This window comes from Miscanthus floridulus, chromosome 17 (genome assembly GCF_019320115.1).
Source record: "Miscanthus floridulus cultivar M001 chromosome 17, ASM1932011v1, whole genome shotgun sequence".
Taxonomy (NCBI): Eukaryota; Viridiplantae; Streptophyta; class Magnoliopsida; order Poales; family Poaceae; genus Miscanthus; species Miscanthus floridulus.
This window is the reverse complement of record NC_089596.1, coordinates 7,361,672-7,372,873: the sequence shown is the minus strand read 5'-3', so window position 1 is coordinate 7,372,873 and position 11,202 is coordinate 7,361,672. Positions and strand designations below refer to the sequence as shown.

The 11,202-nt window shown below is 47.7% G+C and overlaps 1 protein-coding gene across 1 annotated transcript; it reads right to left on the bottom strand.

The window, feature by feature from the left end:
* Positions 1 to 3,035: 3,035 nt before the first annotated feature.
* LOC136518145 (type I inositol polyphosphate 5-phosphatase 8-like) lies at positions 3,036 to 8,531 on the bottom strand. The gene is made up of 9 exons (XM_066511813.1): positions 8,351 to 8,531; positions 7,634 to 7,704; positions 7,403 to 7,484; positions 7,200 to 7,265; positions 6,655 to 6,769; positions 5,884 to 6,000; positions 4,360 to 5,052; positions 3,973 to 4,260; positions 3,036 to 3,867 (listed from the first exon to the last, which is right to left on the bottom strand). Exons 2-9 carry the CDS (start codon positions 7,664 to 7,666, stop codon positions 3,705 to 3,707), a joined length of 1,557 nt encoding a protein of 518 aa, XP_066367910.1. The 5' UTR covers positions 7,667 to 7,704; positions 8,351 to 8,531; the 3' UTR covers positions 3,036 to 3,704.
* Between the last annotated feature and the right edge of the window lie 2,671 nt (positions 8,532 to 11,202).

The window sequence follows — 11,202 nt, the reverse complement described above, 5'->3', positions numbered from 1 at the left end:
CTCCATCCTACTCTCGTGGGTGCCTCAACGCAAGCAGCCTGCAGCCCAGATATGGCATACAAGATACCGATTTAGCTTTAAACATACTTTTCTTCTTCTTCAGAGCAGCAGACTGGCAGTTCTTGAACTCTTTGAAACGTTCATGGCAGGAGGTGTGATTTTGGGGTATGAGTTCCAGGAAAATCAAGGTATGGCAAGTGCCGTACCTTGCCATATGGGAAGCTCCGACCCTGCATCTGACCATCCATGTGGGCTGTGGCTGACTCATCGTCAGGCCATGCGTGCATCAGCATCACCCCTTTCTTCCCTGGTGACGAGGGAGGGAGGGAGGGAGGGAGGGAGAATTAGGAACGGACCCCTTCCGGCCCGGCCCTCCCTACGTAGAACCATTATTTTCCCCGTTAGGCCGTAGCCAGCTATAAAATAAGTTATTCTATAGCCACCTCTATTTATAATAATTCTATATACTAATTTTTGATAATGTCAATACATATTTATCATGACATTATAGTATATCACTTAGTAAGAAGTTACTATAACCATGTAAATTAGCATAATAATCATCGTAACTCAAAAGTGGCTACAGAATAAGTTATTCTATAGCCCACTGCAGAGTAGTAGTTATAAGTTATTCTATAGCCCACTGCATAGTAGTAGTTATATATATATATATATATATATATATATATATATATATATATATATATATATATATATATATATATATATATATATATATATATATATATATATATATATATATATATAAAAGACCATACCAAGAGTTATCCAGAAGGGCACGTGAAGGAGCTAGGACAATTATTGAAGGCCGCAGCTCCATTCAGCTGTCCAGGCAACAGTAAGAGAGAATAATTAAAGACTTCGCCTTAAGGCACTCTAGAAGATAAGCATGAAGGACACTCTGGAAGTGCTCTTCCTGCTCTATAAGAGCGATAAGAGAGAATAATTGAAGACTTCACCTCGAAGACACTCTAGAAGATAAGCATGAAGGACACTCTAGAAGTGCTCTTCCTGCTCTATAAGAGCGATAAGAGAGAATAATTGAAGACTTCGCCTCGAAGACACTCTAGAAGATAAGCATGAAGGACACTCTAGAAGTGCTCTTCCTGCTCTATAAGAGCGAAGAAGCAGAAGCGAAGACCGGCATTCGACACCACACTCTCATGCACCACCAACACATCCACTGAAGACATCACTCCACCACCGCTCCACTTTCCCAAATACACCATGAAGACCACGATCTCAGAAGTCCTCTGAAGATCGTCCACCACGAATAGTAATACTCCACTACCGTTGTATTACTCCACCACTATCTGTAAATTAGAATAAAGGAAGTCCCCATGATCTTCCCGCGCTTGTAAGTTAATCCCTAAGGTTTGTGCTAAGTGCTTAGGGTTTCCCGAAAGGGAAAGCCATATGTAAGCTTGCTCTGTGAAAATAAATTAAGCTTTTTTGTTTTAATCCATGCCTTCCTTTAAGCTAGTTCATATGGAGCAATGTCTCTATGCTAGGGACCCTAGAGGAGAAACCTCTGCGTGTGTTGTTCTCGTGTTAGCCCTGGTAGCGGCGTTTGTAGAGAACCCTGTGTGCGCAGAGAAGTGTTCCCTTCGGGTGGAACTGCCTGGGGAGACGATAGAGCCTGAGTCCTGTGTGTGCGTGGCTGGGGATAGCGAGGGAGAAGACCGGGTTAGCCTGGTTCTGAAGCGAGCTAGTGATGCATACGGTGAGTACCGAGTAGGACTGACACAAGCATAGTCGCATGACCGGCTGAAAACGTTGGTCTCGCCAGGCTGCAAAAGATCCTAAGAAGCATAATGCGCATACACATATTCATTAATCACGCACATACTAATCACACGCGCATCCTGCATCCACCATCCTCTATAAGTGCTTCGAATAGCGCCTAAATAGTAGCAAGAAAAGGCGAGTGCTCTAAATAGTTGCAAAAGAGTTTGGGTGCCTGAGCAACTCCCGGGTGAGTGCTCGTGCACTGTTCATATTACGAATTTAAATAGTAGCGAGTATTTTGAAGAGTGCCACGCATTTGAATAGCGACCGCTGAATTTGAATAGTACCATGAATAGTAACTCAAGATTTTTAAATTTGAATTCTGAATTCGAGTTAATTTCCTAATGTTTGCTATAATATCTCCGTTGTATAATCGAGCGAGTAACATCGAGCGAGTGCTCGGCAGAGAAAAGAGAGGCGCGGGACGAAAACCGATGGAAGAGAAAAATAGGTAGTCACCTTTAGCCCAACGGGAATGGGTGTTGAGTCAAAATAGGTAGTTTGCCAGAGCTAGTATTTTTAGCTCCTACTACCTAAACTGGGGATAGGTACTCCATTTACGTAAACTGGTGGAAATGCTCTTACTAGTAGGATACGATTCCCGATTTTCTTTTACCAAGTCAACTCAATCTAGGATACAATTCCGGTCGATTCCAATTTCGTCTCCCACGCAGGGGAAACGGTCACAGTGCCCACCACAGTGACGACTGACCAATTCGATCCAACAACCAACGGGCCGAATTGGAATGGACAGGCCCGCCCAGAAACACAAAAGGCACAAACGCTTGCGAGGCTAGGCTACGAACAAGGCCCAACTTTGTATCACATGTACTGTACAGTATGGTGCATGTGTTCCTGCCGAGTCCACACTTCCACAGCAGAGCAGAGAACTCAATCCATCGGAGCATTGTTCGCGTCAATGTTTTGATTTAAAGCAATTGTTTCCTAAAAAAAGAAATTTCAAACCAAAACTCCCCAACACACATGCCCATCTACGAGGATTGTAACGGCATCGTTTGCGTACGTATGCTCGTATATCCACTTAACCACGTATGCTGAGTTGGGAAAATTAACTTATTTTTATTCCAATCTACTACAGCACATATGTATTAAGATAGATAGATAGATAGATACGAGCGCATCTAATCAAGAGCCAAGCCCTTATATATGGAGTATAAATTGTAAGAGCGAGAGCAAGGTGCATCAGATCAGGATGTTAAGTTTTCCGTTGACCATATATGAAGCTAGCGGCTGCTCATCCAAATGGAAACACATGCACCATACTGTACTTTCAGCCATGACTTATAAGCCAAATTAGGCCAAACGAACATGGCGATTGTTTTGTTGTTCTCGAGCCTGAACCAGAAAAAGCATTCGCAAAAAAAAAAGAGAGCCTGAACCGGAAAAAGCTTGCGCTTGCATTGCGCGTTCCCAAGAAGAATGTCGTCGTCGTCGTCTGCGAGCCTCACCGGCCGGTGTGCCTGTCGGCCTGTCGCCGCCGGCTGCCCATTGCAATGCAAGCCCAACGATAGATGCGTGGCCCAATGGCAGCTAGCTAGCTAGCCAATCATCATCCCTATTCCCTCATCTGCATGCCTACATGACATGCATGCTTTATCCTTCCGGGGCCTCGGACCGCGGCCGGTGTCGCCTCCTCCGCGTGCCGGCGCATGGCACGCGGCGGCATGCATCCATCGATCCTCTCAATTGATTCACAATGCAAAGCAACGCGCGCGGCGGGCGGCCAACTCAACACTCGTCACATGACCATCGATCTCTAGACTGTTCATCATCTCCTCGCCATGGCCCATGGCATGAGTGACATGGCCGTCGAATTACCCGGTGCTAGTGTCGTGTCGCGAAGCGAGCACCCAATGTTCCATCGTGTGTCGTCGTCAGAACCTGGACGAGTGCGCCGGCGCCGGCTTGTCGCCGCCGTCGCCACCAAGGCGCGCGGAGAAGAGCGCGGACACGGGGCGGTGGTCGGAGAAGCGCGACTCGCCGCGCGCGTACCACTGCTGCTCAATCCCCTCGCCGCGCCACAGGATGCGGTCGCACCTGCGGCCATGTCAACAACCAGCATTCATGTCAACATGCGTCTGCGCGCGTCTCAGCCAATGCCGGCGTAATTATACATTCAGTAGGATCGTCGGAGTAACTTACCATGCCGGCGTGCGCTTCTTCCTGTCCCGGGACCGGGAGCCGTCGGCGGAGGAGTCGGCGATGCTCATCATGGCGTAGGCGTGGGAGCCGGCCACGTACTTGTAGGTGGGCGGGAACACGATGCGGCCTTCCTCCCACCCGGCGAACACGCGCCCGGCTTTCTGCTCCGCCCGCAGCTGGTCCCGCTCCAGAAGCGCCGCCCACTCGTGCCGCTCCACCAGCTCCCGCGCGCCTCTTCCTTCTCCCTCCAGCAGCCGGTAGTTGAGGTCGCCCAGCCATATCACCTTGCTGCACGCACGCACGCACGTTCCCTTTGGTCAGTAATGGCGTGGCGTGGACAACGTCCTTGATTGCATCGGGAGGCCTAGGCCCAGCTTGGCTACTTACTCGTGCTCCAAGATGGTCACCGGCGCCGCCGCCCTGCACTGCGATGGCGAGTCCCGCCGCGCGAACCTCGTCCGCCTCAGGATCTCGGCCACGTCGCCGTTGCGCCGCGTGCCGTCGCCGTCCCTGTCTCCGGACGCGAGGTGCGTGCACACGAAGCACAGCGACGCGCCGCCGCGCAGCGTGAGGCTGACGGACACGGAGCCCTTGTTGCCCATGTAGCCCATGACGCCCCTGCCGACGCACGACGCCCTGACGCCGGCGACGCAGGGGAGGAGGTCGGCGCGGACCCACACGCACAGCAGGATGCCCACCATCTGCTTGCTGGCCGCCAGCCGATACCGGTATCGTCCGCCACGGTGCCGCCGGGCCGCCGGCTCCTCCTCGCTGCTCGACTCCGGGGCCGACGACGACGTGGACGGCTCGCTGCCGGCGTCGTCGTCGTCGTCGTCGTCCGGCTCGGACGACGCCGTGGTCGGCCTGCGGCTGTCGTCCTCCGCTGCCGCCAGCAGGTCCGAGAAGCTCACCCGGCTGGCTTTCTGGAGCAGGTGCATGTCCGAGGGAGACCTGTGGCTTGCGGCGTCGGACGCAGGGCCGTTCAGCGCTCGCCGGATGAGGTCCAGCCACTTGCGCACCGGGGCCTTGTCCTCGGCGCCAAGCACGTTCCCGGCGTTCAGCGGCACGATCTCCTGGAACCTGTGATTCCGACATGCATGAACAACCAACGGAATTCAGGCCAACAGGAGCTTTGAAACATGCAGTTTGCAGACATCGTAGGACTTTGGCTGTAAAAACATTCTGTATGGATCATGGCTACTTCTGTGTGCTGTGACACAACATAATTTGATCCTTCTGTTTATTGTACTCTCCAGGTAAGGTATGCCACTTGGCAGGAAAAGGAAGAACCAAAACCAATTGAGTACAAAATTACCATCTCCTATGTGTACTGCCAGGAGTGAGTGAGTATGTACTACAGCCTACAGCACTCATAGCTTCTGGAAGGGAAAATGGGAAATGCCGGGGTACTAATCATCATGATTAGCTTCGGAAATTAACGCAACACTGAAATCCATGACCACGACATGGGAGTACCACTACTCATAATTGCAGGTACTACCAGCGTGCGGTTTAGTGCACTACTTTACACTGAAATCCACACAAAGGGCTGCCAACTCCTATGCCTATGAGCCAGCCAGGACACTCTGGTTTCATGATTACCAAGAGTGGATCAGAGTGGAGCTTCCTGACAAAGCAGGAATTAGCTCTGAAACGGGGGGCTAACCATTCCTGCCTGGCTCTGTCAGTGTTCAGTAATCGGTACTAGCAACCATGCATGCTGTATTCAGAGTTTCAGACTAGCGATATTATTTGCTTTCTCGGTGAAAAAAAGTTTCAGAGATGATGAATACCCTGCCAAGTGTTGAGGAGTTGTTCACGAGAACTGAACATACACATAGTACTGCATGTTAAAGATGGCAAACACATTATACATGCCATGTACGTAGGAGTAATAATACAGATACGTACCCGAGGACGTAGATGTGAGGAGAGGAGGAATCAGTGCCGTCGTCGGTGAGCCAGTCCGAGAGATCCAGCCCTCCGCGCGGCGCTCGCCCTCCTACGTTCCATGTCCCAACAAACATCCTGAAGAACAGGAATAAAATGCAGCAGTTACAGTTACTGACCATTCCTTCATTTCATCCATCAATCCTTGTATTACAACACATACTACATGATTGGATTAGTTACGGTTTAGTTTCTACGAACTCTTCTTCTTCTTGAGGTACTCTAAAAACTATTCTAATAGCTAGCAGCATCATTAGGCATAGCTACGAGATTATTATACAATCGCCTACGTCTGCAACCGCTGGCTCTAGGACTGGAGACCATCAGACAGAAAGAAAAAAAAAACAGAGGTCGGCAGTCCCAAAGTATTCCCGTCAGCAGGGGTTCAGAAAACATATCCAGTAACATTCGCATCCGGCGACTCTTGATGAAATCGTTTGAACTCATCAGCACGGTTTGACTTGCGAACATGAGCTGGATTGGTTGACTCACAGCTGCGTCTTGTCGACATGATATGACACCAAGAATTCAACAAGCAAACATAAAACACCCAGGCCAAAGAACGAAACAGGCAGATGATCGATGTGGTTTTTGTTTTGCCCCATGCTGCGTGCTCTGAACTTTTGTGATATATAAAAAAAGCTGAGGTCGGCTGCAGATAAAAAAAACGACGGTTCCCATGGCGGAGGACGGACGTAAGCAAAGGCGCGTCCAGCTCAGAGGCTCCCTCACCTGAGTTCCTTGGGAGGCCGCCGCGTCGAGCTCGCCGCCGCCGAGGAGCCATACCGGGGGCGGGGAAGAGGTGGCCGCCGCAGGTCGTCAGGAGAGCTCTCCACCAGCCAGCCACCTGCATCGGAGTACAGGTACAGCAGCGACGTGCATGGGCAGGAGACAAAACAAAACCATCAGGAAATAGTATATATACATACATATATACAAAAAGGAATGGAATGGTTAAACACCAATCTATTACATATTTACATGTATCTATTTTTCTTGTTAACTAAGACAAGAAAGATTGGAACCACTGTAAAAGCATAGCATCAGCTAGTACTCTGCATGTAGTACTCTGTAAAGGTCATTGTACTTGCAAGAACAGTGTTGTGTCGTCTCTTTCGTCGCTTGCTTGGTTTTTCAACACAGCGAGAGAAGGATGCAGATGCTTGGTGAAAAGAGAAGGATGCAGATGCTTGGTGAAAAGTCGCTTGCTTTTTCAACACAGCGAGACAAGGGTGCTTGCTCGGTGAAAAAGTTGCAATGCACAGTAAGTACTCTACCTGACAGGTCGTCTCTGTCGGAGCAGCTCTTCCTCCTCATCGTCTGCCGCTGCCCAAAGCTCTCATCTGGCCAAGCAAGCAAGCACATAGCAGTCTTGTCATCAGCGCAGAGGATGTCAAAGCTTGGAGGGGAAAAGGAAAACTGAAACGAAATCGATCCGAGCACTGAATGAATGAGAGGAGGTGGTAGACTGCCAGCTTACCGATGCAGTCGGAGTGGAACTCTGAGTCTTTGAGGTTCAGCCATTTCTTCACCACAGTCTTGGCCTTTGGCCACGACGACGACTGCACGAAAGAAGAGGAGAGGGAAGACCGATCTCGGTTAAGACTCAAAAGGCATCCTATTAATTCCTGCTGACTGGCTTTGTTTACAGATTCGAAAGAGGAAAGTTTTGATAAAACTAGCTGAAAGTTCGTCCTCCCGATCGACCAACCTTTGACATTGTCGGATTATTCCTTGTCCTCATGGCTTCCAGCTGAATCGTTCTCTTCTCTTTCTTCTTGTCTGTCAAAAAGGGTTATGTGATCAGATAGACCGGCCGGAACAAGAATATACTCCTATACAACAGCAAAGCAGGCATAAAGGGAGCTAAGCTAGCTACTGAATCTCAAGTAATGTAATGTAATGTAAGGTATTGATGATGAGACTGATGAACGCGAGGAAGCTGCTGGGTAGCTGGAAGGACCTGCCGAACTGGGAGAGTAAACTAGGCTCAACAGGGGAAGTGGAGAAGAGAGGGGGCAGAAAAAAGAAAAAGAGCAGAGCGAGCGGTGCGGTGCACATGCGCCAACAATCTGTTTGGCAAGAGCATTCAAATCTTCTCGCAATTTTTATTTCCTGGAGAATTAGTTAACAGTCGACAGACAGAGTCGTTAACAGAAATGAAGCATGGATCTGAACAGGAACGGAAACGGATGATGGAACCAAACCAACCAAGCTAGTGGATTAGCCTAGGCGGAGATGGTTAGAGATTGCAAGCTTGATCATACAGCGTACGCACGGATGCTGCTGACCGTCCGGAGCAACACGGCCGGCGAGGACGAAAGACGAAAGGAACCGTCTGAAACTGCAGTGCACGCAACAGGGGTGTCCATGGCCTGGGTTCGTTCGCCAAGAAAGAGAAGAAGAAAGAATGGACCTGAGCACTCACCTTGACAATCTGTTGTCAGTACGCTGCCAACCGGCAGGGAGGAGACGCGGCTGCGCTGCGGCGGAGATGGGGAAGGGAACGGAGGAGAAGAGGGGAACCAAGGAAGGAGACGAGAGCGAAACCGCTGCGGCGCGGTTGCTAGTAGCAGCCAGGAGTAGTAACCGAAGACGAGCAGAGAGAGAGGGAGATGGTAGCCAAGCGTGGAGTCGTGGGGCTGGCCGCTGCCTTTATAGGTGTGCCGTGTGAGAGCTGCCCTCCCCTCGTGCCCTGCCAAATGGGCGCAGCAGCTCCGGCCGCTGGACTTGGTCACGCTCCCGGTCCACTCGGTCTTGCAAAGCTTCGACCCGCTTCTTTGCAAGCCTATCTCCCACTAGGAATTCAAAGGTTCCGAATTTTCGATGGGATTATGGAAACTCCCAGCTGGGGGGATGGGGAGAAAATTTTAAAGTGTGGCGCCAATTCAAATCAAATGGAAAAGATATGTCACTGGTGTCCATTTGACCGTCGTGAGTGACGTCCCAAGTTGCGCGTACAGCAGTTGCCAGCCGATGGACATGCACACGTAAGCAGCTAGCGTTGACTGGTCAGCTGCACCCATGCATGCGTGATGCGTCAGTGGAGGAGCGAGTAAGGAGGGAGGTAAAGAAAAAAGAAATTCAACAAATGAAAAGTATCACGGAAAGAAAGTAAAAGAAACGAACAACGCAAAGAAAGCTTAATTATGTGCTAATGCAAGTTAGTCACTTGCTATTAATCACTCATTGCCAGCTAATCATTAATTATCATCGCTGAGATTAACTACATACTAGTAATTAATTAAGTACTCCCTCCGTCCCATATTATCTGTCGTTTCTGGTTTTCGTGCCACAAGTTTGACTCGATTTGTAGAAAATGCGTACAACATTTGTATCTTTAAATAAATTTATTAAAAAACTAGATTCAAAGATCTTTCCGATGATACTAATTATGTATCATAAATATTAATATTTTTTGATATATATTTTGTTAAAGTTATTTCTCGGGAAGCGAGAACGACAGATATTCTGGGACGGAGGGAGTAGGTAGTAGGTACTACAACACAAGAGTATCGTAGGATGGCGTAGTAGAAGATCGATCACATGCATAAAATTGATAGTGCGGCCGTAGTGGCAGCTAGCTAGCTTTGCGGGTGCATGTATAAAATTATCACAACTGCTTGTAGTGTTTCTTAGTAAGAGAACAGCGAGAAGATTGATCCGCTTCAAGTAATAAATACGTGCTATGCACGATCTTGAAAAAAAAAAACCGCTTCAAGTAATTAGGTTCTTTTTTGCAGGGTTTAAAGTCACTTCGGCTTCACCTAAGCCACTACTATTTCTAGGAATTAATTTATTTGGGGATGGAGGATTACTTGTATATTTTTTCTCTCTCTAAAAAACACTAGAAGTGCTGAAGCCAGTTTTTTTTTTTTACTTCAGTGATTGAATTAACTTCTCGTGATATTGTAGCAATTTTAAAACCGCTCGACCCATGGTGACCTCTCCCGAGCTATATCATACAAGGAAGAAGTTTTTTTTTTACTTCAGTGATTGAATTAACTTCTCGTGATATTTCTGTAGATAGTTACACAACGAGTGACCTTTTTTTTTCCCGTGCAACCTAGGATTTGAATCGGCAGCCTACGTGATATTGACGGGTTTGCTAACTGTAGCAATTAATCTAAAACCGTTTGACAGGGAAACCCTGTCAAATAAATAGGATCTTAATAATGAAACTGATCCTCGTATTTTATCAAGCGCCGCGACAACCGTCCTGGCGTATAATAATATACACACTTACGATAAATATTGGCTCTTTCAGTAAAATTAAACTAACGCCGCCCGGGTGAAGCCATCAGCAATTCAGCATCACCAACCACACTTCTCGCTCAGTTTGGAGATATTTTGACCCAAGCAGCCAGCAGGGCAGGCAATGCAAGCACGATACTTATTAGAATATATGATGATCAGTATCTTCAGCTCGATCGTCAAGTAGTAGCTAGTAACAAAAGCTTATTCGCAGTCACTTTGCTGTTCTTTTTTTTTTAGCATTTTACATTAGTTAACGCCCACTAGCTCAAGATACACATCATGCATGCTCGGCGGTTACGCACTGATCAATTGACTTGGTAGTAATTAATTAACTGGAAGTATAATTAATATACACGCATGTAGAACTGACTGTCATCAAGAGATATTTAGCTAGTAAAATTAAGGCCTCTCGTTCTGTCAGAATCATCGTGGAATATTCTGTATGTGTCCTGCTTTACTCGCACTTGCAGCCTGTTCGGTTGGCTGGTTAATATCGTTGCTGGTTCGTGAAGAGGTACTGCTGGCTGGTTTGTGTGAGAGAAAAATACTGTTCCGGCTGGAAATTTACAATCGTTTATGATAAGCCACGGCCAAACGAACATGCTGTTGGTTCATGATCATGATAAGATTGCGCAGAGATGTGCGCCTGCTGATTAATTTCTTCTTAATTATAGTCTTCTTCACATGAACATGCGCATGTTGTGTATGCAAGTGTTGTTGGTCTGCAGAGAGATAAGATCTCATCTAGTAGTAAACTAGTAATGAATTGCAGGCACTAACTAATAATTCACCAAAAGCTAGCTTAATCTAATTATTGGGGGTGGGGGCGTGGAGGAGGGAATGAGCATTAGATTCACACTTCGATAAATAAAACAAGGCGAAACTGAAACATAATCTATTCAAGACCATCAATACAACTTTACATATCGAGGTTGAGCATATGAAACTGACCGGACTAAGGTTTTTTTCGTTATAATAGTTTCATAAATCATTAAGTTTTTTTCTATGCATACAAAAATTTTA